Below are 22195 nucleotides of genomic sequence, written 5' to 3'. Positions count from 1 at the left end.
GACTTGGGCTGGGGCGCGACGCTGGACGGTCGGGAATGCTCAGGTCTGTGGAACTCGAGTCAGAGGAGCATGCATATCAACAGCAAGGAGCTGTTGGCGGTTCATCTGGCCTTGATAAGCTTCGAGAATCTCCTTCGAGGCAAGGTGGTGGAGGTAAACTTGGACAACACCATGGCCTTGGCGTACATTTACAAACAGGGAGGTACCCACTCACTGACTTTGTACGAGGTCGCAAGGGACCTGCTCATCTTGTCAAAAGATCGAGGCATCTCCCTAGTAACGAGGTTCTTCCAGGGCGACTTAAACGTCTTAGCAGATTGTCTCAGTCGGAAAGGTCAAGTAATTCCAATCGAATGGACCCTCCACAAGGATGTGTGCAAGAGACTTTGGTCGACTTGGGGTCAACCCACCATAGATCTCTTTGCAACCTCGCTGACCAAGAGGCTTCCAATCTATTGCTCTCCAGTCCCGGACCCAGCAGCAATACATATAGATGCCTTCCTCCTAGATGGGTCACATCTGGATCTTTACGCATTCCCACCATTCAAGATTGTCAACAAGGTACTGCAGAAGTTCGCCTCTCACGAAGGGACAAGGTTGACGTTAGTTGCTCCCCTCTGGCCCGCGAGAGAGTGGTTCACCGAGGTACTTCGATGGTTAGTAGACGTTCCCAGAAGTCTTCCTCTAAGAGTAGACCTTCTACGTCAGCCACACGTAAAGAAGGTTCACCAAAGCCTCCACGCTCTTCGTCTGACTGCCTTCAGACTATCGAAAGACTCTCGAGAGCTAGAGGCTTTTCGAAGGAGGCAGCCAGTGCGATTGCTAGAGCAAGGAGAGCTTCTACCATTAGAGTCTACCAATCGAAGTGGGAAGTATTCCGAGACTGGTGCAAGTCAGTTTCTGTATCCTCGACCAGTACCTCTGTAGCCCAAATAGCTGATTTTCTCTTATACCTGAGAAAAGGACGATCCCTTTCAGCTCCCACTATCAAGGGCTACAGAAGCATGTTGGCATCGGTCTTCCGGCATAGAGGCTTAGATCTTTCCAACAATAAAGATCGGCAAGACCTCCTTAAGTCTTTCGAGACCCCTAAGGAGCGTCGTTTGGCTACTCCTGGGTGGAATTTAGACGTGGTCCTAAGATTCCTCATGTCAGACAGGTTTGAGCCTTTACAGTCAGCCTCCCTGAAAGATCTCACTCTTAAGACTCTTTTCCTGGTATGTTTAGCCTCAGCTAAAAGAGTCAGTGAGATTCATGCCTTCAGCAAGAACATCGGATTTTCGTCAGAAAAGGCCACTTGTTCTCTGCAACTTGGTTTTCTAGCCAAAAATGAGCTACTGTACCTTCTCGTCCTTGGCCTAAATCTTTCGATATTCCCAGCTTATCGGAGATTGTAGGCAATGAACTAGAAAGAGTCTTATGCCCTGTTAGAGCTCTTAAGTTCTACTTAACTTGTACTAAACCTTTTACGAGGCCAATCTGAAGCGTTATGGTGTTCGGTTAAGAAACCATCCTTGCCTATGTCAAAGAATGCTTTGTCATGTTTTATCAGATTGTTAATACGAGAAGCTCATTCACACTTGAGTGAGGAAGACCGATCTTTGCTTAAGGTTAAGACGCACGAGGTTAGAGCTGTAACAACTTCTGTGGCCTTTAAGCAAAATAGATCTCTGCAAAGTATCATGGACGCAACCTATTGGAGAAGCAAGTCAGTGTTCGCGTCATGTTACTTAAAAGGTGTCCAGTCTCTTTACGAGAACTGCTACACACTGGGACCATTCGTAGCAGCGAGTGCAGTAGTGGGTGAGGGCTCAACCACTACAATTCCCTAATTCCATATCCTTTTAATCTGTCTCTTGAAATGTTTTAATGTTTTTATGGGTTGTCCGGAAGGCTAAGAAGCCTTTCGCATCCTGGTTGATTTGGCGGGTGGTCAAAGTCATTTCTTGAGAGCGCCCAGATTAGGGGTTTGATGAGGTCCTGTTGTATGGGTTGCAGCCCTTGATACTTCAGCTCCTGGGGGTCTGTCAGCATCCTAAGAGGATCGCGGGGCTCCGTAAGGAAGACGTACTTACAAGGCAGAGTAATCGTCTAAGTCGACTTCCTTACCAGGTACCTATTTATTTTGGTTTTGTTATATTGATAACTGTCAAAATGAAATAAAAAACTCTTAGCTTATACAATGTAAACATATTTAACTGGTCTCTACCCACCACCCTGGGTGTGAATCAGCTATTATATATTCACCGGCTAAGTTAAATATTTAAAAATGATATTTTAATTATAAAATAAATTTTTGAATATACTTACCCGGTGAATATATAAATTAAACGACCCTCCCTTCCTCCCCAATAGAGACGCAGTGGGATGAGAAGAAATTGAGTCTTTGTTTACATCGAGAGAGTGGTATCTGGCCGACAGTTGGCGCTGGTGGGCACACCCGCAACCTGTATAGCGATCGCTGGCGAGTTTTTACTGTTTTTTGTCTGTCGAGCAACAGAGTTGCAGCTATTATATATTCACCGGGTAAGTATATTCAAAAATTTATTTTATAATTAAAATATCATTTTGTAATACAGTATTATAATGTTTGAAAAATGTTAGTAGCCACTTTTTTATTTATTGTTTCCATGTGAAAACATATTTGAGATATTGTGTATATTGTGTAATATTAGAATTGTGTAGAATATTAGTAATCATGGTTTTATTTTTTTTTCCAGGTGGAAACATATTTGAGATATTGTGTAGATTACGATAATCAATTTACATATAGTAAATATACAGTTCAAAATATGTTAAGAGAACTCCAAGACACGCCAAGAGGTAAAGCTTTTCTTGAAACGCAAACTCTTCCAGAAATATGGTGAGTAAATGTGTTTTCATCTTTAATTGCATTCAAGCTTAAATTCAAAGGCATAAGACCACTTGCTAGTGTTGAAAAGTCATGGCTACTATAATCACCTTAGATATTTACAGCATATATTGATCACTTATATATATCTTTAAATTAAACACAGACCATCTTACCTTCATTGAATATTTAATATTATATCAGGTAGACGATGGTTTGGTCAATTATTGCAATGATTCAAGCAATCTTTCTCCTTGATTGATTTACATTTAGGGTAAATTAGATGCTTATCAAGTGTACAGTATGTCTTTGAAATCTATATTAACAGACTGTATTTTTTCTTCATTATCATTGCTATTCTCATCATAGATGTTTGTTTGTAATTTTTCCTTCATACCATAGCACAAAGATTATTTAGTTAACATTTGAGGGAAATGTGAAGAAATACTATTTGATGAAATATTCTGAACAATCAATTTACCTACCCTTTTGTTGCTCTATAAAATTTAACTGCCGGTCATCTCTAGTAATTGGTAGAATATGGTAGATTTACTCTTCCAATTAGGTTCTTCGCCTTGTTTCCATCTGATATGTAAGGTGATATACATATATTGCTTTTAAATATCTCGGTTGTTAGCTCTCATCTTCTGTAATTAGAATCTATAGTAATGCCAATATGGAATATGAAATTATGGTGCTGTGTGCTGTACTATCACTACTCTTGATATATGTCAAATTACATTATTGGTAGATTTTGTCAAAGCAAATTGTTGATATATTGTTTCCAAAATTGAAGAAAATTCTATATACATAATTTTAGGTGATTTGATTTCCAAATTTTACTTAACCTAGCCATTGTCTGGTATGCTTTTTTCAATCTTTCATTAAACTCAAATTCTAAAGATCCTGTATTAGATCAAAGTGTAGTATCTATTCTTATCAGCTTAATATATATACTGTATATATACGATATATATATATATATATGTATATATATATATATATATATATATATATATATATATATATATATATATATATATATATATATATACGATCTATATATGTATATATATATATATATATATATATATATATATATATATATATATATATATATATATATATATACAGTATATATATATATATATATATATATATATATATATATATATATACAGTATATATATATATATATATATATATATATATATATATATATATATATATATATATATATATATATATATATATATATATATATATACAGTATATATATATATATATATATATATATATATATATATATAACTTTATTATTATTATTATCATTATTATTATAATCATCATTATTATTACTATTATTAGTAATGTATTTAATTATAGTTTGTTTAATAATTTCAGCCAGCTCTGGGGTTTGAAAGATTATTTTGATGAAAAATTAAAACAGCAAAATGACCTTCGAAAATTAAAGAATGTTCGGTGTGAGAGTAACAACAAGATGTATATGCCCCCAAGTGCAGATTATGTATCGATAGGAGAGAAGACAGAAAATGGACAGAAAATATTTGAAATGCCAGTCCAGTTCATACGAGGAAACTTTAATAACGCAGATCTTCCGAAGATGCTTTTAAATGTAAGTGGAATATATATATGAAACAGCAAAATGTTATGGTTTACTTTTGGTAAAATTTGCAGTCTTTTTTTTATATTTGCACTGTTTTGGCTTTACTTGAGTGGGCATGTTATGTTTGTTAGATTCATGTAAGTTATTATAGTCCATGAGAGGTCATTTGATTATAAGGACTGAAATATGATATTTCTTCCTGCTTATGGTCTCCATGCAAAGCTCTCATTATACCATTTACCATGCAGTAACAGGTCTTAATTTCTCTCTTCAATTTTGTTTTGAGATTTCATTCCAGTTTTCCAATGTTACGTATTGTTAAGCGGCTTTAAAACAACAATGAGTAGGTGAGCAACTTTATGATAGCAAGCAGATTCTAGCAGGAGAGGGTCTAGAAATCCTGTAAGCATTAAATATGAAGTGGATAGCCTTGGACTGCACAAGGATATCATAAGGGGTATGAAGCAAATTAACCCTAAGTTATCTAATAAATAGGAATTTTATTGTTAACATGAAAAGGGGAATTATTTATACTAACAGAGTGAGAGGTAACACTGTCCAAATTATGGTCCCTAACTAGTTTAGCACCTGATAAATGGGAAGCATCACACTTAGCTCTCTTCACCTTTTTATCATGTGCCCATCTTGCTCTGTATTTAGCATAATCTAATATTATTTCTTCTGAGATAGCCCTGCATTCATCACATCTATCCTTAACCACACAGTCTTTATCTCCTCAGGCAATGCATATTTTGTGATTATCAAACTTAGAGCTGTACATATGTGTCTTATCGCAGATTACTCAACATTTTTATTTCAAAAGATATACTTTACCGTAAAACCATAAAAATCTGATGAGGGGTATAAAAAATACTTTTAACAGAGGTAGTGCCACCAGATGAAATACACACCAAACTCTTGACATATTGAGAATGAAGATTTCAAGTTAGCAATCTCCGGTGCCCATTAAGTTGAGTGAAAGTTTTTGAGGTATAAAATAAGAGGGCTAGTCATACAAATACACTACTATCCTTTAATTCATAAGTTTATCAACCAAGCTGCATTTGCAAAATATGATGCAATGAAGTTTGTATAAGACTTATTGAAATAATATAAGTAAAGTAATAGGCTTCTATCATTATAGCAGAAATACAGAGATTTATAATAATGGCTACCAAATAATTTTTCTTTTCTTTTCAGACATACATATTTCGAAATAGTCTAACTGGGCCTACTTATACATGCGCTGTTCATGATAAATTTTTTGGAGCTACTGTTGAAGTAGATGGCATCAAGTATTCTTCAGTGCTAAGGTTTGAAATCCTACAATATTAAGTTTTATTTTAGATTCTTTTCATTATATAGGTTTGTTTAAATATGTTTATATAGAATTAAAGTTTCCATTAGAATTAAAGTAACCAAAAAAAAAAAAAACATATTTTGGATGACAGTAGGTTACTTCAACCCAGATTGCTTGTAAAACGGATTTTGAAGCAAAGCGAAAAATCTATTTCTGGGCTCCGAGCTGTGCCGCCCAGTGAAATACTCCTAAAGCACTATTTCTAAGGAATATAACTGCTATATATTACCAGAGAAAAAAAAGCATAGGAATGCCAGGTTGAACCCAGCTCGCTCACCTATATAAGGTGTCGGTATAATACAGTATACTGGGGCGTGATAATTCACAACCAGAGGTCTCGCACTATTTAGATATCTCCTCTTCAAAATCCCCGCCACAGCGAGGTGCCGATCAACACTACTACCACTAACCCAACCCACGCCAGTGACGTCACTCCTTTATAGCACATCTTCTATGAACATTTGTATATTTTTCTCTTTGGTTTTTTCGTTCATATCTCATTTCTTTTTGCCGATGGCGGATTCCCTGGTCCCCATATCTAAGTTAAGTACCAAATCTATGAGTTTTGAGCTTTTGGGGGTAGCATTGCCATTAATTTTAATTTTATTCGAGGTTTTATTTTTTCCTCTTGTCGGACCGCTTGCGGCTCCCTTGCTACCCGCCTTCGCTCGTTCTTAACGTATTACAATTGGTCTTCCATACTGATTGTTTTTCGTTTCGAACCTTTTTTTGGAGGTTTTTCTCATCGATTACACCTCATCATTGTGCTTTGGGTATTATTTTGATGTTTTGATGATATACTACGTATCATAGTTTTGAACTTGGTTGGCAAGCCTGCCTTCGGGCATGGCCTAGTTGGTTTCGCTACCGCATTAAGTGTTTATATTATTATATTATTGATATTATATATTGATCTTATATATTGATCTTATTATTGCGATTACCGTCTAGTTATCGCTTAGTTTGAGTGGGACTCTCGCGGGGCAGTTGTTATTTTATTTGTTTCCTACCGTTCGGCATCTACCCGAGGTAGATGTTATGTTGGTATCCCTGTCCAGCGCGACTCCTCCCGCTCTGGAGGGCTGCCAGCTATTATCCCCCTGCCATTCCCTTGCGTCCTTCTCTTACTAATTTTATTTTAAGTTACGCATGCCTATAAACCAGTTCATTGTGTTACATCATTTAACATTATTGTACACTATTTTATTGCTTATTCCGTTTATGATCATTCCGTTTTACTTGTGGTTCCAGCGGTCAGGTTGGTACTCCTGTCCTCCCTCATGCCCACGTGATCGCCTCCTGCCCTCTCATTGGTTAGTTCTCGTTGCCTCCTTTCCCCCCCATTATCCCCATTCAGGGATTCCTCCCGGTTGCGTGAGCGGTTTGGCATTACGGATCGAGTCCTTCTCGTGCCTCAGCCTTGCCACCACCTCCTCCCTACCTCACACCATCCCTTCCTGGGATACCTTATGACTCACTATAGTTGGTACCGAGAACATCCACCGGGGTTTCAGTCTAGTACATTCATTCTCATGCCTTGTCGTAGCCCTTTTTCCCCGCCGCTCTGACTGGCCATCGGTCGGCTGGGGGAACTTGGTTGTGTATTGGTTATGTTTCGTTATGTACTGTATTATTTTAGTTTCTACTATAATGTAAAAACTTTTATTCGTGGCGTATCACGGAGGACCGAATATTTGTTGTTATATTATTTATTGGCGGTGTTCATTTGGGTTCTTGTGGCTGGCGGGGAGTCATTGAACCCCTTCCTCCCTCCCCTTTGACTCCCCCTACCCCGGAGGCATGTTACGACCCCGGGGTCTCTCATAGTTGTCTTCCCGGAGCCAACAGGTAGCATGTTATTATAACATGCTATTATAACATTTTTATCCTATACTTCCCCAGTAACAACGGGATAGTATATCTCCTACTATGACAACATTATTTCATTGAATGATCATATCTAATTACAGAATTGTTTAACAGGGATCATGTTATTATAAGGTAACATGTTATTATAAACCCTTTTTTATTTTATACCTCCCTGGTAATGACGGGATGGTATATTCCTCGCTATGACAATATTATTTCATTGATAATCTTAACTTATTACGGAATTGTTTCAACAATGTCAGTTAATTTTTGATAATTTTTTCCCCGGTTACTATACCGGTCCGAAATTTTGTTCATAGCCTTTTGTCCCGATTTCATATCGGTCTATTTTAAGAATCCGGAACACCCGGATCTTTTTAGGTTATTAACCTATTATAGGATACTTATGTATCTGTATTTTATTCTATACTTCCCAAGTAGCAACATGATAGTATATTTCTCGCTATGACAATATTTTTTCATTGATAATCTTAACTTATTATGGAATTGTTTTAACAAAGTCAGTTAATTTATGATAAGTTTTTCCCCGGTTACTGTACCGATCCGAAATTTTGTTCATAGCCTTTTGTCCCGATTTCATATTGGTCTAATTCAAGAATTCGGAGCATCCGGATCTCTTTAGGTTACTGACCTGCTATGGGATACTTATGTATCTTTATGTTATTCTATACTTCCCCAGTACCGACGGGATAGTATATTTCTCGCTATGACAATATTATTTCATTGATAATCTTCACCTTTTATGGAATTATTTTGACAATGTCAGTTAATTTATGAAAAGTTTTCTCCCCGGTTACTATACCGGTCCGAAATTTTGTTCATAGCCTTTTGTCCCGGTTTCATACCGGTCTATTTTAAGAATTCGGAACACCCGGATCTTTTTGGGTTACTACCCTATGGGACACTCTGTAGGTGCCCCTGTCGTTACTATCTATAATTATAACTTCGGATATAATCTTTTGGGATTTTCATTTTATTTCCTTTGTGATTGATCGATTTAAACATTTTATTCTCGATCTATTTATTTTACATTCCCAACGGAGTTACCTTGTTCATTAGTAACGATATACCCTCTTTCGGAGCTCGCAGTCTTCCATGACTTCTACCTTGGCGACTCTTTAGATCTGGGTTGGCGGGTTTGCCTGGAGTGTCAGGGCAAAGAGACCCTGTGTCTCTTCCTTTTAGGGTTTTCAAGGAAGCACGTGGCTGATGTCGGGCCACGTCCTGTTGTCCCTAAAGTTAAAGCTACCTGCCAGCCCCTACCAAAGACTCACAGGTCTTCCAAATCACCAAACCAGTTAAGACTTCTCTTGGGTCGAGAGCGAAGCCCGGCCTGAAACCTACGACCCCGGAGGCTCCCTTCGATCCGGCAGCCCTTTCAAGATTGATGCAATGGCCTCTCGTGGCATGATTGGTTTAAACCTGACCTTTCATTAGAAGAGGCCAGCGTCCGATCCCAGGGATGAGGTAGAAATTTATTTCTTTTTGAACACGATGTTGTGTTGATATTTATCCATATATATACATATATATATAATTTACGGACCTGTAGCTCACTGGCTCAAACCTCGTGTCACATACCAAGTCACCAGGAATTATATGATGAAAGATTCCTGGTGCCTCTGTGAACTTGACAATTGAAGGGAATAATTGCCCTTTAGGGGGAAGAGAGAGTGCTAAACCAGATAGCCTCGTACAGAGTCTCATTTGTTATGGGCTACCTCAACAGCACAATATATCATCCCGGATGCCTCTAAGCTCCCGGAATTCGTCGAAAGCAATCCGTGGAAGGCGGCCTTGCACTCTCCCTTCAAAGATGGTATGTTAACCATCGAAGGGTTTGGCACCCGGACTGTCGAAGATTTTGAATTCTACCCGTCGGGTCTACAGTTCCTTCTCTCTGGTTTCACATGCCTTACCGAGGAGACACTCGTAAGGTTTGACAAGGCCCCCAAAGAAACCAAAATGTACCCAAAGGGGCAGGCTCAGTCCACCTGGGTCCGGCCCTTAAACGAGTGGGAGTGTGTTAACACTACGTTAACACCTCACAAGAGCCCGTACACGATGTTTCTAGTGGAGGAGTAAACCCCTACTCCGTGTGTCACTAAGATATCGGACCTTGCTCAGCAGGCAATAAACGAGGACAAGCCGTTACCGCAGCTGAAGGAAACGCATCCGACTTCCCTCCTGTCCCCGGGGGATCACGATTGCTGGACTAACGCCCCGGCGACCTTCACATCGGGTAAATTAAGCGCTGACTGTGCTTCCATTCAGTTCAGAGAGTGGCTACCCAGGCTTCCGGAATCCCTGATATGCCTCGAGTTCGAAGCCTGTATGCGCCTGAGTAGACCTATCAACTCGGCTACAATGGCAGAAAAGACCTCTTGAATGTTTGAAGAAGAACCACCTTTTAAGGTCTTGACGAAGTCATTACTTCAAACCTTACTGTCTGATTCCTACGACTTCTTTGCGGCCAGACGTCGTTGCTGTAGGCATGTCTTGTCTGAGGCCACTATCAGACATGAGCCTAACAAGCTCATTAAAGCCCCAGTCTGGAGCCCTGACTTATTCCCTGAGGATTTAGTCAACAACGTCGTCAGTGGAGCTGCTAGGGTCAATGAGAGCCTCAAGGTTCGATGGGCTTAGTCCCCAAGCACAAGTTCGAACCGGCCAGCAACCAATCTCGAGGTAGAAAGAGTCTGAGATCTTTCCATTCCTTCCAAACCGGCGGTCCCAACAGGTGGTTCAAACCATCCCGGTGGCACAAGGGAGTCAACCTTTCACTTCGAAGGGTCAACCCCAACAGCAATACGTGCTGGTTCCTCAGTCCCAAGTAGCAACTACCTCCTATGCTACTTCCCCAGCCCTTAGGCCCACCTTTGAAACTCAGGGTGCTTTCCAGGGTTACCAGCGCGCCAGAGGCGCTAGCTCGAGAGGAACTTTCGCAACAGCTACTCTCGAGGCCGAGAATTCCGCGGAGGCCGAGGAGGTAAATCCGCAGCAAATCATTGGGAATTCTCAGGTAGGGGGAAGACTTTACATCTTCCGGAACCGTTGAACGTTCAACATTTGGGCTTTCAGCATAATTTCCAAAGGTCTGGGGTGGAGTTGGATAGAAAGGCCCCCTCCACCAACCAGTTTTCATCAACATCCAACGGAAGAGCTAGTCTTATATGAAAACGATCTACAGTATTGCAAAAGGAAGCAATAAAGAAAGTAAATCGCTTGTAATTTCAGGATCACTTGTTCAGCGGGCCAAAGAAAGACTCAGAATAGCGAAGAGTAATCCTGGACCTGTCGTTTCTGAATTCTTACATTCAATGCGACAAGTTTCACATGCTGACCATCTCTCAGGTGCGGACCTTGCTTCTCTGTGGGGCCGTCACCTCCTCTATGGATCTTGCAGACGTTTGCTATCATGTTCCGAAAGCAAGGCATTTTCGTCCGTTTCTAGGCTTCAACTAGGCAAAACTGCCTCACAGCAACTACAGAGTGATAATCTCTTACAACAGTTTTGGTTCCAAATCAACTTCGAGAAATCTCGTTTGGTCCCGAAGACAAGTTTCAATGGTTAGGATTCAATGGGTTCTATGCTCCCACACTCTGTCTCCCAACAGCCAAGAGGAACGATATAGCAAAACACAATACGTTTTCTCAAAGACAAATTGTCTTCCAGGAGAAATCAAGAGAGAATCCTGGGTGCCCTCCAGTTTGCCTCAGTAACAGATATACTACTGAAGGCCAGACTGAAAGATATAAGCCGAGTATGGTGCTCCAGGAAAACGAGTAATATCGAGACAAAGGGCTCGACTCCAACCAATTCTGAAGAAAAGACTTCAACCATGGACAAAGGTCAAAATCTGGCAAATCCGTTTCCTTACAATATCCACCCCCAAGCTGGTCATTTACACAGACGCCTCCTTAACAGGCGGGGGGGGGGGGGGGGGGGGGATACTCTCAGTACAAGAAAGTCCTGGGACTATGGTCGACAATATTCCGCCAACTTCATATCAATGTTTTAGAGGCCATGGCGGTATTTTTGACCTTAAGCAACCGGCTCCAACCAAAAACCAACATATCAGGTTTCTTCTAGATAGATAGTGGCGGACGCACTTTCGAGGACAACTCCGCTGGAGTCGGAGTGGTCACTAGACCCAAAGTCCTTCAGTTGGATTCTTTCTCAGGTTCCGGATCTCCAGATAGATCTGTTTGCAACAGAGTCCAACTACAAACTAGAGTGCTACGTAGCTCCCAGCCCGGATCCTCGGGCTTACGCCACAGACGCAATATCATTACAGTACTGTAGTCTGGAACACTTGGGAGAGAATTTACCTATTCCCACCAATAAATCTGTCGATGAAAGTGTTAGACAAGCTCAGGACTTTCAAAGGCCAAGTTGCTCTAGTAGCCCCCATCTGGCCCAAGAACAACGGGTTTCCCCTTCTGGTGGAACTGGGTCTCCACCTCGACAGATCCCCAATCCAATACTAACACAAGCAGTACAACTCGCAGTGTGTTAGCTTCCTCAAATTCAGAATGCCCTACCTTTATGGACTTTATGAAATTTGCAGCTCAAGAGGTGCAGATATTGATCCTCAAATACGTTATTTTTAGAATCAGATAAGAGGGGATCCTCCCTTCGACAGTATGATTCGGCTGTTATGAAACTTGCCAGTTTTTAAGGGACTCAAAGGTTGAGACGATGACTATGAATCTGACAGTAACCTTCTTCAGAATTTTATTTGAATCAGACTTAGCGACTTGTACTATTACCACAAATTAAGTCAGCCTTGAAGGTTTTACAATTGGTTTTAATATTGTCCTTACAGATTCATACTTCTCATCCATCCCGAGAACCTGCGCCAGATTGAAACCATCAACTCACCCTAGCTCAGTTTCCTGGTTTCTGAATGACGTACTTAAGTTGGCTTCAGACACTCTTAACGAGACTTGCCATTATATTCCATTGGTTAGGAAATACTTGTTCTTAATGAGCCTGACTTCTGGCGCCAGAATATCAGAACTTTCAGCCTTGTCTAGAGATCCAGGTCATATTGAATTTCTCTCGTCAGGGGAAGTACTCCTTTCCCCTGACAAAAGATTTTTAGCGAAAATGAGGACCCCAGGACAGACGGTTCCCCTGGAAGATTGTCCCACTTCCGCAGGACCCATCTTTATGTCCAGTAAACACTCTGGAAGCCTACTTAAACATATCTCCCGTTCAGTCCTCAGGGCCCTTACCCATTAGAGAAGGTGAGGAACCATCATCCTGAAAGGACTCAGACAGCAGATTCTGCATTTCATTAACGGGCTACCTAGAATCATTCCCACCACTCCCTCACGTCCATGATATATGAGCTGTAGCTACCTCAGTTAATTACTATGAACTTCACTGGACGTACTAAATATACAGGCTGGAAGTCTCCAACAGTATTTAAACGCCACTGCTTAGAACCTCTGGAAGCCTTATATTTGCTACAGTGGCAGCAGGGAATGTGATTCCTCCTGAACATAGTGAACCTTAATCAACTATGTCTTGCTATCCTCTTACCTGTTATTTTGGATTTTATTTTACTTCCTCAGGTATTGTTCCAAGATTTGGGACCATTTCTCTGGTACTATTTCACTGGGCGGCACAGCTCGGAGCCCAGAAAAGGGATTTTGACGAAGGAAAAATCTATTTCTGGGCAAGAGACCTGTGCCGCCCAGTGAACCCTCCCTTGACTTCCCTCCCAACATGGGCCCCAAACCTTGGGTGCTATGAGGAGTGACATCACTGGCGTGGGTTGGGTTAGTGGTAGTAGTGTTGATCGGCACCTCGCTGTGGCGGGGATTTTGAAGAGGAGATATCTAAATAGTGCGAGACCTCTGGTTGTGAATTATCACGCCCCAGTATATTATACCGACACCTTATATAGGTGAGCGAGCTGGGTTCAACCTGGCATTCCTATGCTTTTTTTCTCTGGTAATATATAGCAGTTATATTCCTTAGAAATAGTGCTTTAGGAGTATTTCACTGGGCGGCACAGGTCTCTCACCCAGAAATAGATTTTTCCTTCGTCAAAATCCCTTTTTTGGGTGAGATGGCCATGTCGTCCTGATGGAAGCTTTCTATAGACAGCTTTCTAAGGGATATTTGGCTACAGTGATACTCCCAGAGAATTGACCATAGGTCTCCAGAATTCTAACTCCTGGCTCGAGTATCCTTAACATTTTTTCTAAGGATATCGCATAATATCAGGGGATGTATATCTTGATACGACACATGGCAATCTTCACCCCGAATAGTGTTTTCGCTCTGAGGGGGAAGCGTGGCGAAATAGAAGGGGAGCCGTTATCAAGGTTACCCTTCCTCCCCTACTATTACAGGGCTCCAAGATGGCCCTCATTCCTATTTCAGTGGCGCTTTCGCACGGTGTTTCTCCTTGCTTATCTAGTGTTCTAGATCGCTATTTTTGAGGATTTATTATGCATTCTCCAGCATCTTCTGCCTCTGGAAAGTTGGGAATTTAATCTTTACTGTGTATAATTTTTAGCTCCCTTCTCACAGTGAAATTAGCATAAATTTAAGGTGTTTATCGGAGCATAGCCGGTCACCGGAGACGCCATTTTGGACGCTGTCGTTCGTCATGCATGCTTTATTTAGTCAGCAGAACGACATTCCCGGTATTTAGCTTTAATGAATTATAGCTATTTACGCAAAATTATACTAGTGAAGATAAGATCATGCACATAATTTTCCTCTTCATAAATGTGTTGATCGTATACGTTAGTCTCGGTGATATAGGTAGCCGAGATCTCGCCCTGCGCGCTAGGCTAACCTAGCCTACGCGCTTCAGTATACTTTCATTCATTATCACCGTTTACCCTCGTGTATCGCTTTATCAATTCAACAGGACTATATCTCCTAGAATTAATTATATAATTCGATACTCGTCTCCTTCGGAGATTTAAAGGTAAACCCTCCTTCCCTCTGAGTGCCACCATTAAGTGACAATCCTATCTTGGTCTTGCCATAGAGTAGTACACTCCGGCTTGACTTGGCTAGTGTTTTCTGTCTTCCCCCCCTTGCCGGTGAGTATCTCGGCTTGGTTTTACGACAGTAACTCAGAGTATTCAGTCTTTATGCCGACAGCTTGGCTGCCGGGTGAGTAGTCACTCCCCTGCCGGCTTACAGTTGTAGGCATAGGAAGACTAGCTTCCCTAGTCCGCATCTGAAGTGGTAGTATGATGCCGCCACCTTCTCCCTTGCCGTCTAGATGACAAGTCTTGTTTCGGCAGACCCTGGGCTGAAGAATCGACATTCTTCTGCCGCCCAGGATGGCGCCGATATTGAAACAAGGTTTCAAATTGTGTTTGGAAACGGCCGGCAATCCTGCCGCCTTCTCCCGACACAACAAATGTAGTAGGTGACTTTGGTATTTGATTACAGTATGTAAGTGTGAAATTATGACTACCAGGAATAGCAATGGTAATTAACTTTCTTGCCTTATGTGAAAGGGATCAAGTTGTCTTTCTAAAATTGTCGCCATGAGTTTGCGCACTTTATTTGTATAAAATAGCTTTATTTTTTACAAATTTTCACTATTTTGATATACTGTATAGAATTATATGTTAAACACCGGAAATTAAGATTTTGGTTTGTTTCAAGTAAATTGGATAACATTTGACAAAGTTATACAGTAGTCAAAAATCAATTCTGACCTTTTGAGTCACTGAGACCATAACCTTGACCCTAGGAGCTCCAGTTTTAATGAAGTCTATTGTGTGTCATAGCACCTTCCTGAAAATTTCAAGTAAATCAGTGTACAGTGTAGTAGTTTTTCCGTGAATTGGCTAACAAAGAACCAAACAAACAGACAAAAACACACAGACAAAGAAATCTACAATAATTAGGACTTCTTGAAAGGTTAATGGAAAGTAACTCTGCTTCCAAAGAAGAATATGTCTTTCTCCTGACCTCAGCATCATTCTTGTAGGCCAATATCTCCTCTCAGTAAAGTAACATGCGGTTAAATATCAATTTATTTGATTGAATTATTCTCTCATCTTTGACTAACACCAAGCACTGTATAAATATTATAAAAACACTTCCATTAATGCACAATAAGCCTAGAAAAAGGTTGGGTTTTGTGATCTCAAAATTTATTACATCAATTCTCATTATTCATTATGGAAGACATTAATTGGGTATTCAGCATGTTTAGTACTATATGACTGCTCTTTTGAAATGGATTAGGGACATATACCATGGTATCTCTGCATGTAGCTATTATTTATGTATAAAAACAACATGATAGTTAAACTTGCATCTACAAATATATCTCATGTCTCATCAGTAAGTCTTACTATTTATGTAAGTAAGGACATCTTCAGAAAATGTGGGTTATTTTTTAGGTTCATGTAACTGAAGTATCATCAGCAAATTATCTAGGGGCTTGGGGTAGCTAGAAAGGGAGGTGTCAGCTTTTGTATAGGCTTACAATTTATTGTACTGAACTTCATGGCAACGTGGTTGTTTGCTGAAAAAAATTTAATTTTGACATGAAGATCAAGGTAAGATCATTGATTTGACAGTATGTATTACAAGATTTCTTTCAAGAAAGCAATCTGCTTTTTCAGATCTTTATGTTGTTTCTCCCAATATTCATATGTAGAGAACATTTAGGAGCTTTGACTTGAATTTGAATATACTGTATTAATAAGGACTAGGCTAGGTTGTTATTTTTATATCCTCATAACAGTGGCTGATAATTTGATTGTATGCCACCAGATCAATGATGATAAATCAAAATTGAATATACAGTACTGTACTTGGTAGAGATTTAGATTTATAATTTGAAAAATCATCCTTTATTAGCACTGCTACTATAAACTTGTTTTAAATGTCTATAAAGCTCTCAAGTAATTACTAGCTATATTTTTTTTACCTACAGCTATAAAAAGCAGATTTTATTTGTATATACTGTACCATATATAAAACCATTTTATCTTGAATTCACTTGAAGATATTTCACAAAATTCTAAATTTCCCTAATTACTGTATTAAAAATTACCATTCCCTTCTTTAGAAATAAATATGCTGTTTAAAAGTTGAATTGTTAGTATCATATCATCCTTTTTATTCTAGGGAGAAAAGTCGCAGGTACTCTGAACAGGCAGCAGCTATGGTATGTCTCCATGTCTTGAAAGCTGTGGATAAGACATATGGATTTATCCCAACAAAAGGAGCTAGAAAATACCAACATGTTATAGATGAATTGAAGAGCACAAGATCACGAGGTGAAAAAAGAGATTCATCAGGTGACAATGATTCCGAAGTGAAAACTGCTAGTGAAGCTGACAAGAAGCAAAAGCTTAAAGTTATAGAATCAGATGAGAGTGAAGCTTTTGAAAAGGAAACCTCTGCTCTAACAGTGACTTCTTGATGTAAGAAATATGATGGACAGAAGTATGAGAGCCATGGAGACAGTATACTATTTGCTATAGTTTTGTTATATTTCCTATGCAAATCATATAATATTGTGTGTTGGGTGAGTGCAGGAAAATTAGAGTAGTTTTAGTTTGCTTCCAAATTTGGAAACACAGTAATAGAGCATTTCCATAAGGAAAATAACTATGCAGTTTATTCCAGGATATATGACATGGAAATATAGGAAGAGATAAAAAAAGACATTTAGATATACGGAATGATCACAACCGTGTTTTTGCAGTGTTTAAACTGAAAGTTTATGCCCAGATTTCTTTCAGTAACTTGTCGCCAAAATTACTATGTAAATGCTTGGGGAAACAAAAGTATCTTAATTTTGTGCATCTAACCAAAAATTCAGTGCCTTTCATTCCTTCTTGGGGGAATGGGTATTACTCTTACAGTAATCTTTATATATCTCTGCTCCTTGTTTGAACCATGGTCCTGAATGCAATTATCATACAGAAGTGAAATGGTACTTCACCCTGCACTCAGTGATCTCTGAAAGTGAATTTAGTGCTAGAGGACTTGTGAAGAAGATATGCACACAAGGGAAAACTCTTCTATCGGAGGTCTCCATGCAAATGCCACTGCTCAGAAAAGCAGTTGAAATCCCTGAGGATTTCCCAAGGGAGGGTGAAATGTACAGTGTTATCCATTAGTTTATTACACTCACTACGTTAAGTACAGTACTGTTCTATCTAAGTTTATTAATTACTTCTTTTATTATTTCAGCACTTAAAGAATATAATTTTATGTAATAAAGTGTAATAAATGACTGACAGTAGATTTCTTCAACAATTTAACACCACAGTTTATATGTCGTCACATGTTTTTAGACAAAGCTGTTTCATTCAATACCTGACTTGAAGTATTGTAGCAAAATTAAAGGCATTTGTCTTTCATTTATCAAGATTACAAGATAAATGTTTCTGCTCATTACTATGTATAAGGTATTGAAAAGAAGTGGTTATATCTGCAAACATCATGGCATATGTTAGTTTTGTTGTCAAAGTTTTGAAGACATGTATTGTCAATTAAAAAGTGATAAAGTATAACAGGATTTAGTACTTGAATTATTGTTTGGTACCTAGATGAAATTTTATGTTTTTATCCTTAAATTTTTATCGGCTAAAATTTTTACTTTTTTGTGACTATTCAATTCACCATAAAAACGAATCTGATTTTGATTTTTGCTTCATTCTCCCTTGTAAATGAAAAAATATATTCAATAATACAGCAGAGCCGTTCGTCTTGGAAATTATTTGGTATATTTTTCAATCAAGGCTATCCAATGTCACTCTGTCCCTGGTTAGTTAAATGCTTAGCCTTAGTCATACAGGTAGGCCTACAACTGAAAGGGAAAGAAAGAGTGCCAACTGTTTATTCATGGATTAATCATGCATTAATGATTAGGCACAGTGCTACCTTTCATAAGATAACCTGAACCACTGCTCATTACTGGGATTTATTGGTACACAATTCTTAAAATTAGCCAAAATTTATGCCAATAGTATTTCGATGGCTAAATTCTAGCCTATGTTGCGTATCTTGAAATTAGGTTGTCAGAATCATTATTTTTCAACCATTTGAGATTCTCATGTTGGATGACAATAACCAAATTCCATCCCTTGAGATTCCAGTGATCAAATGACATTGACCAGAATGTCACAGAGGTATTAACAGATTTTTTTTTACGCCATTTCACCCAAAGGGTAAGGCTAGCTCAGAGAGTGATATAACTAAAAATACTCTAAATAGATAATGATAAGAATTTTTCCTGTTTTTTGTTACATTTCTTGTCATGAACGAGAGACATGAATAACAATTATAAATACTGTATGTAAAAGTATTTACTGTGGTAAGATTTCCACAAGTTGAATTTAAATTCATAAACTCTCCCAAGTTGAACAGCATCTGGCTGATAATCTATTTTAGAAATCTCATGATTTGAGAATTGCTCTGTTTTTTATTGATTTTATACATTTTTTTTACCTTAATATACCAAATCATTCACAGGGGAATGGGAAAGGGTATGATTTGGAAAACAAATTAACCCCTTCGCTACGATAACATCGTTTCATGTCAGATAGAATATGCCCTGTGATATACATGATGAGGTCCCGAATATGACATTAACAAATATAAACCATATGGAAGTAAAAATCCCTCATATCGTACAAATGAGTACAGCAAATGGTCGTATATCACACAGTTCATTCTCAGGAAATTTCACTAAGAAATCTTTCTCTCCCTGATATTAGCCCTCCTCTTCTTTCAACCTACCAACAAAGTCTTTGGGATTCTGGCCTTTATTCCAGATTGTGTAAGAGCTGTATTACTCTGTTTTTATGTTACCATGTAGAATCATGCCACTCTCTCTAACCAGTGGCGACCTTCTCTACCCGAGGCATTACTCAAAACCCCCCAGACATCCCAGCTTAGAGATGTAGCTCACATCTCGCCCCACCACCAACTGAAATACTTCCAATTCTAATTCTTATTTCTGATTATGTAAGGTCCATTTTTGTGTATTTCTAGGCTGGCATACGAGTTCAAAGTACCACTTAGCAGTCTTCAACCATCATCGGCTCTCCACCTCTTAACTTCCACTCACATAACCAAAACGTTTTACCAGTAATGTAAGTTGTTGATACACGACAAGATTTTTTCTTGTTTTATTCCTTTTTTCAAATACTGTATCATTTCTACAAAGAATTGTAAATGTATATTACCCAGTGAAAAAATATCTTCATGTCTTACATATTTCGTATTAGTATTTCTTATCGTTTCCACAAGTAAAAGTTAGCCTACTGTCATTATTATCATTTATTGACATTGTACATAATATGTCATGTTCGTACATGCACAGTTTTTATTTCCAAGCCTGTAAAATACCCGAAACAGGAATTATGCAGTTCATACTGACAGTCACCGTCATCTTTGTGCAAGCAGGATTTGTGAATCCAAGCATTACCATTCCATGATCTCGGAATATGTATTCCTAGTTTTTCAGTCTTTCGCACACTCATCTAAAGCCGTCAGAATCAAAGCTCCATTGTGTTTCATGAACCTATCTCAAAGTTCTTTCAAGTTGATGCTAAGGATACATAGGAACTTTTGATACTTGAGTAGTGTTGTGCAAATGTACAAAATACGTTTTCGTTAAAATTGGTATTAAAAGTTTTACAGATCTATTTATTCGTGATTTACCAAGTAATTTTGACCCTTTACGGGAAATGTAATTTAAGAAAACCTTGTTTTTGATGACGTTGGATATATTATTAATAAACACATTTTATAAATTAACTCCAAGGATTAACATAAAAACTGAAAAGTATCATTGCATCTGGTTAGAATCCTCAGATTAAATAATTATCATTTCAAATGAATACCTCCTGCATGCGTTGTAAATAAGAGAAATGATAGACATTCAAGTGATAAAAAAATAGAAAAAATAATCTCTCTCTCTCTCTCTCTCTCTCTCTCTCTCTCTCTCTCTCTCTCTCTCTCTCTCATAAATTTATACTCAATAAATTATTAGGAATTGTAAATTAAAACCAACTGTCTACATCAAATTTTGATAAATTATCCCTTCAAATTATTTTCCTTCCTTCCATCAATTTTATCTAATTATTTTCAACTTATTGTTTTATTTTAATTTTATTTGATTCCTTCCTGCTTAATAAATGATAAATATTTTAGTTTAGATAGATATAATTAAAGAATATCGAAGTGTTGCATTACCTAACCAGGGTCCATTTTACAGCTGAATTCTAGGCCCTTTTAATGGCAGTCAAGGAAATCTTCTGGCTCCTTCGTAGAGATTGTTATTTTTTGCAATTCCTTGTGTATTGATGGCCATGAACCACATTAATTCATTTCACCTAATAATAATAGACTCTTGAATAGCTGTATCCACTTGGAAATAGAGGTAAGAATATTAAGTTTTGTTGGGTCCTGCTCATGTGTATATCAAGGGAAATAAGAAAGCCTGTCTGTCTGGTAAAGGAAGCAGTTCATAATTATTGTACAAGGAATAACTTTATAGTGCCTGCAAAAAAAAAGTATCCCGTAATTCACTCTGTAGCCCACTTGAAACTTTTATTGGGAGTTGGAAAATCAGAAAATTAGTGAAATTGTTAAGTCATCTCGCCCATGGAGATATTTTGACATGCCAAGGTCAAGAGAAGTGGTGTTGTGCCGAATAAGAATTGGTAAAACCAAATTGACGCACAACTTTTTGATGAGTGAAGATCAGCCATTCTGTGAAGATTGTTTGGTACCATTAACTGTGAAGCTTATATTAACCGAGTGTCCAAGTTACTTCAACGAGAGATTGCGCCATTTTGATAATTGCAAGGATAGGAATGGCATCTACATTCGATCAAAAATTTTGGGCCTGAATGCAATGTGAATTGCCTTTTCAAGTTTCTTGTGGAGACTAGTTCATTTAATAAGATATATTCATTGTTGGAAATAAGAAATTTACAATAATCATTAACTACATTTTTTTTTTTTTGGAATCAATAACCATTGCTGTTACGACGCCAGATAATATCTATTAATCAATCAACATTTGTCTGTAACTAACCTTTATTTTCTTTTTAACCTCTGTCTCTGGTTCTTTTCTGCCAACTTGATACCCAGTTACTATTAACTTAAACTTCATAGTTCAATTTTATGGGTTTCCACCACTTGTGTCCGGGTTAGATTACTTAATTACAAATGTTATATATATATATATATATATATATATATATATATATATATATATATATACGTATATATATATATATATATATATATATATATATATATATATATATATGTATATATATGTGTGTGTGTGTGTGTGTGTGTGTGTGTGTGTGTGTGTGTGTGTGTGTGTGTAAATATCACCCACGAATGGCATTTAATACCGAATTCTTTCTTGGGAATATACATCCACTTGGAATTCATTTTATGGTAACAGCTTCTGGCCGGGTGGAGATTCGA

General features: G+C 38.2%; 1 protein-coding gene across 1 annotated transcript in view; it reads left to right on the top strand.

Moving 5' to 3' along the window:
• The window catches only part of Dus2 (Dihydrouridine synthase 2), a 162205-nt gene extending 143820 nt beyond the window's left edge, over window positions 1–18385 (top strand). The window contains exons 7-10 of the mRNA XM_068345823.1: window positions 2721–2863; window positions 4256–4487; window positions 5679–5791; window positions 16859–18385. Coding sequence (XP_068201924.1) covers window positions 2721–2863; window positions 4256–4487; window positions 5679–5791; window positions 16859–17156 — 786 coding nt within the window. The 3' untranslated portion in view covers window positions 17157–18385. The remainder of the gene's footprint in view (window positions 1–2720; window positions 2864–4255; window positions 4488–5678; window positions 5792–16858) is intronic.
• The last annotated feature ends 3810 nt before the right edge of the window (window positions 18386–22195 follow it).

This window comes from Palaemon carinicauda, chromosome 22 (assembly GCF_036898095.1).
Source record: "Palaemon carinicauda isolate YSFRI2023 chromosome 22, ASM3689809v2, whole genome shotgun sequence".
Taxonomy (NCBI): Eukaryota; Metazoa; Arthropoda; class Malacostraca; order Decapoda; family Palaemonidae; genus Palaemon; species Palaemon carinicauda.
Note: the sequence above shows the minus strand (reverse complement) of the source record. Positions and strands in the feature narration are given on the sequence as shown.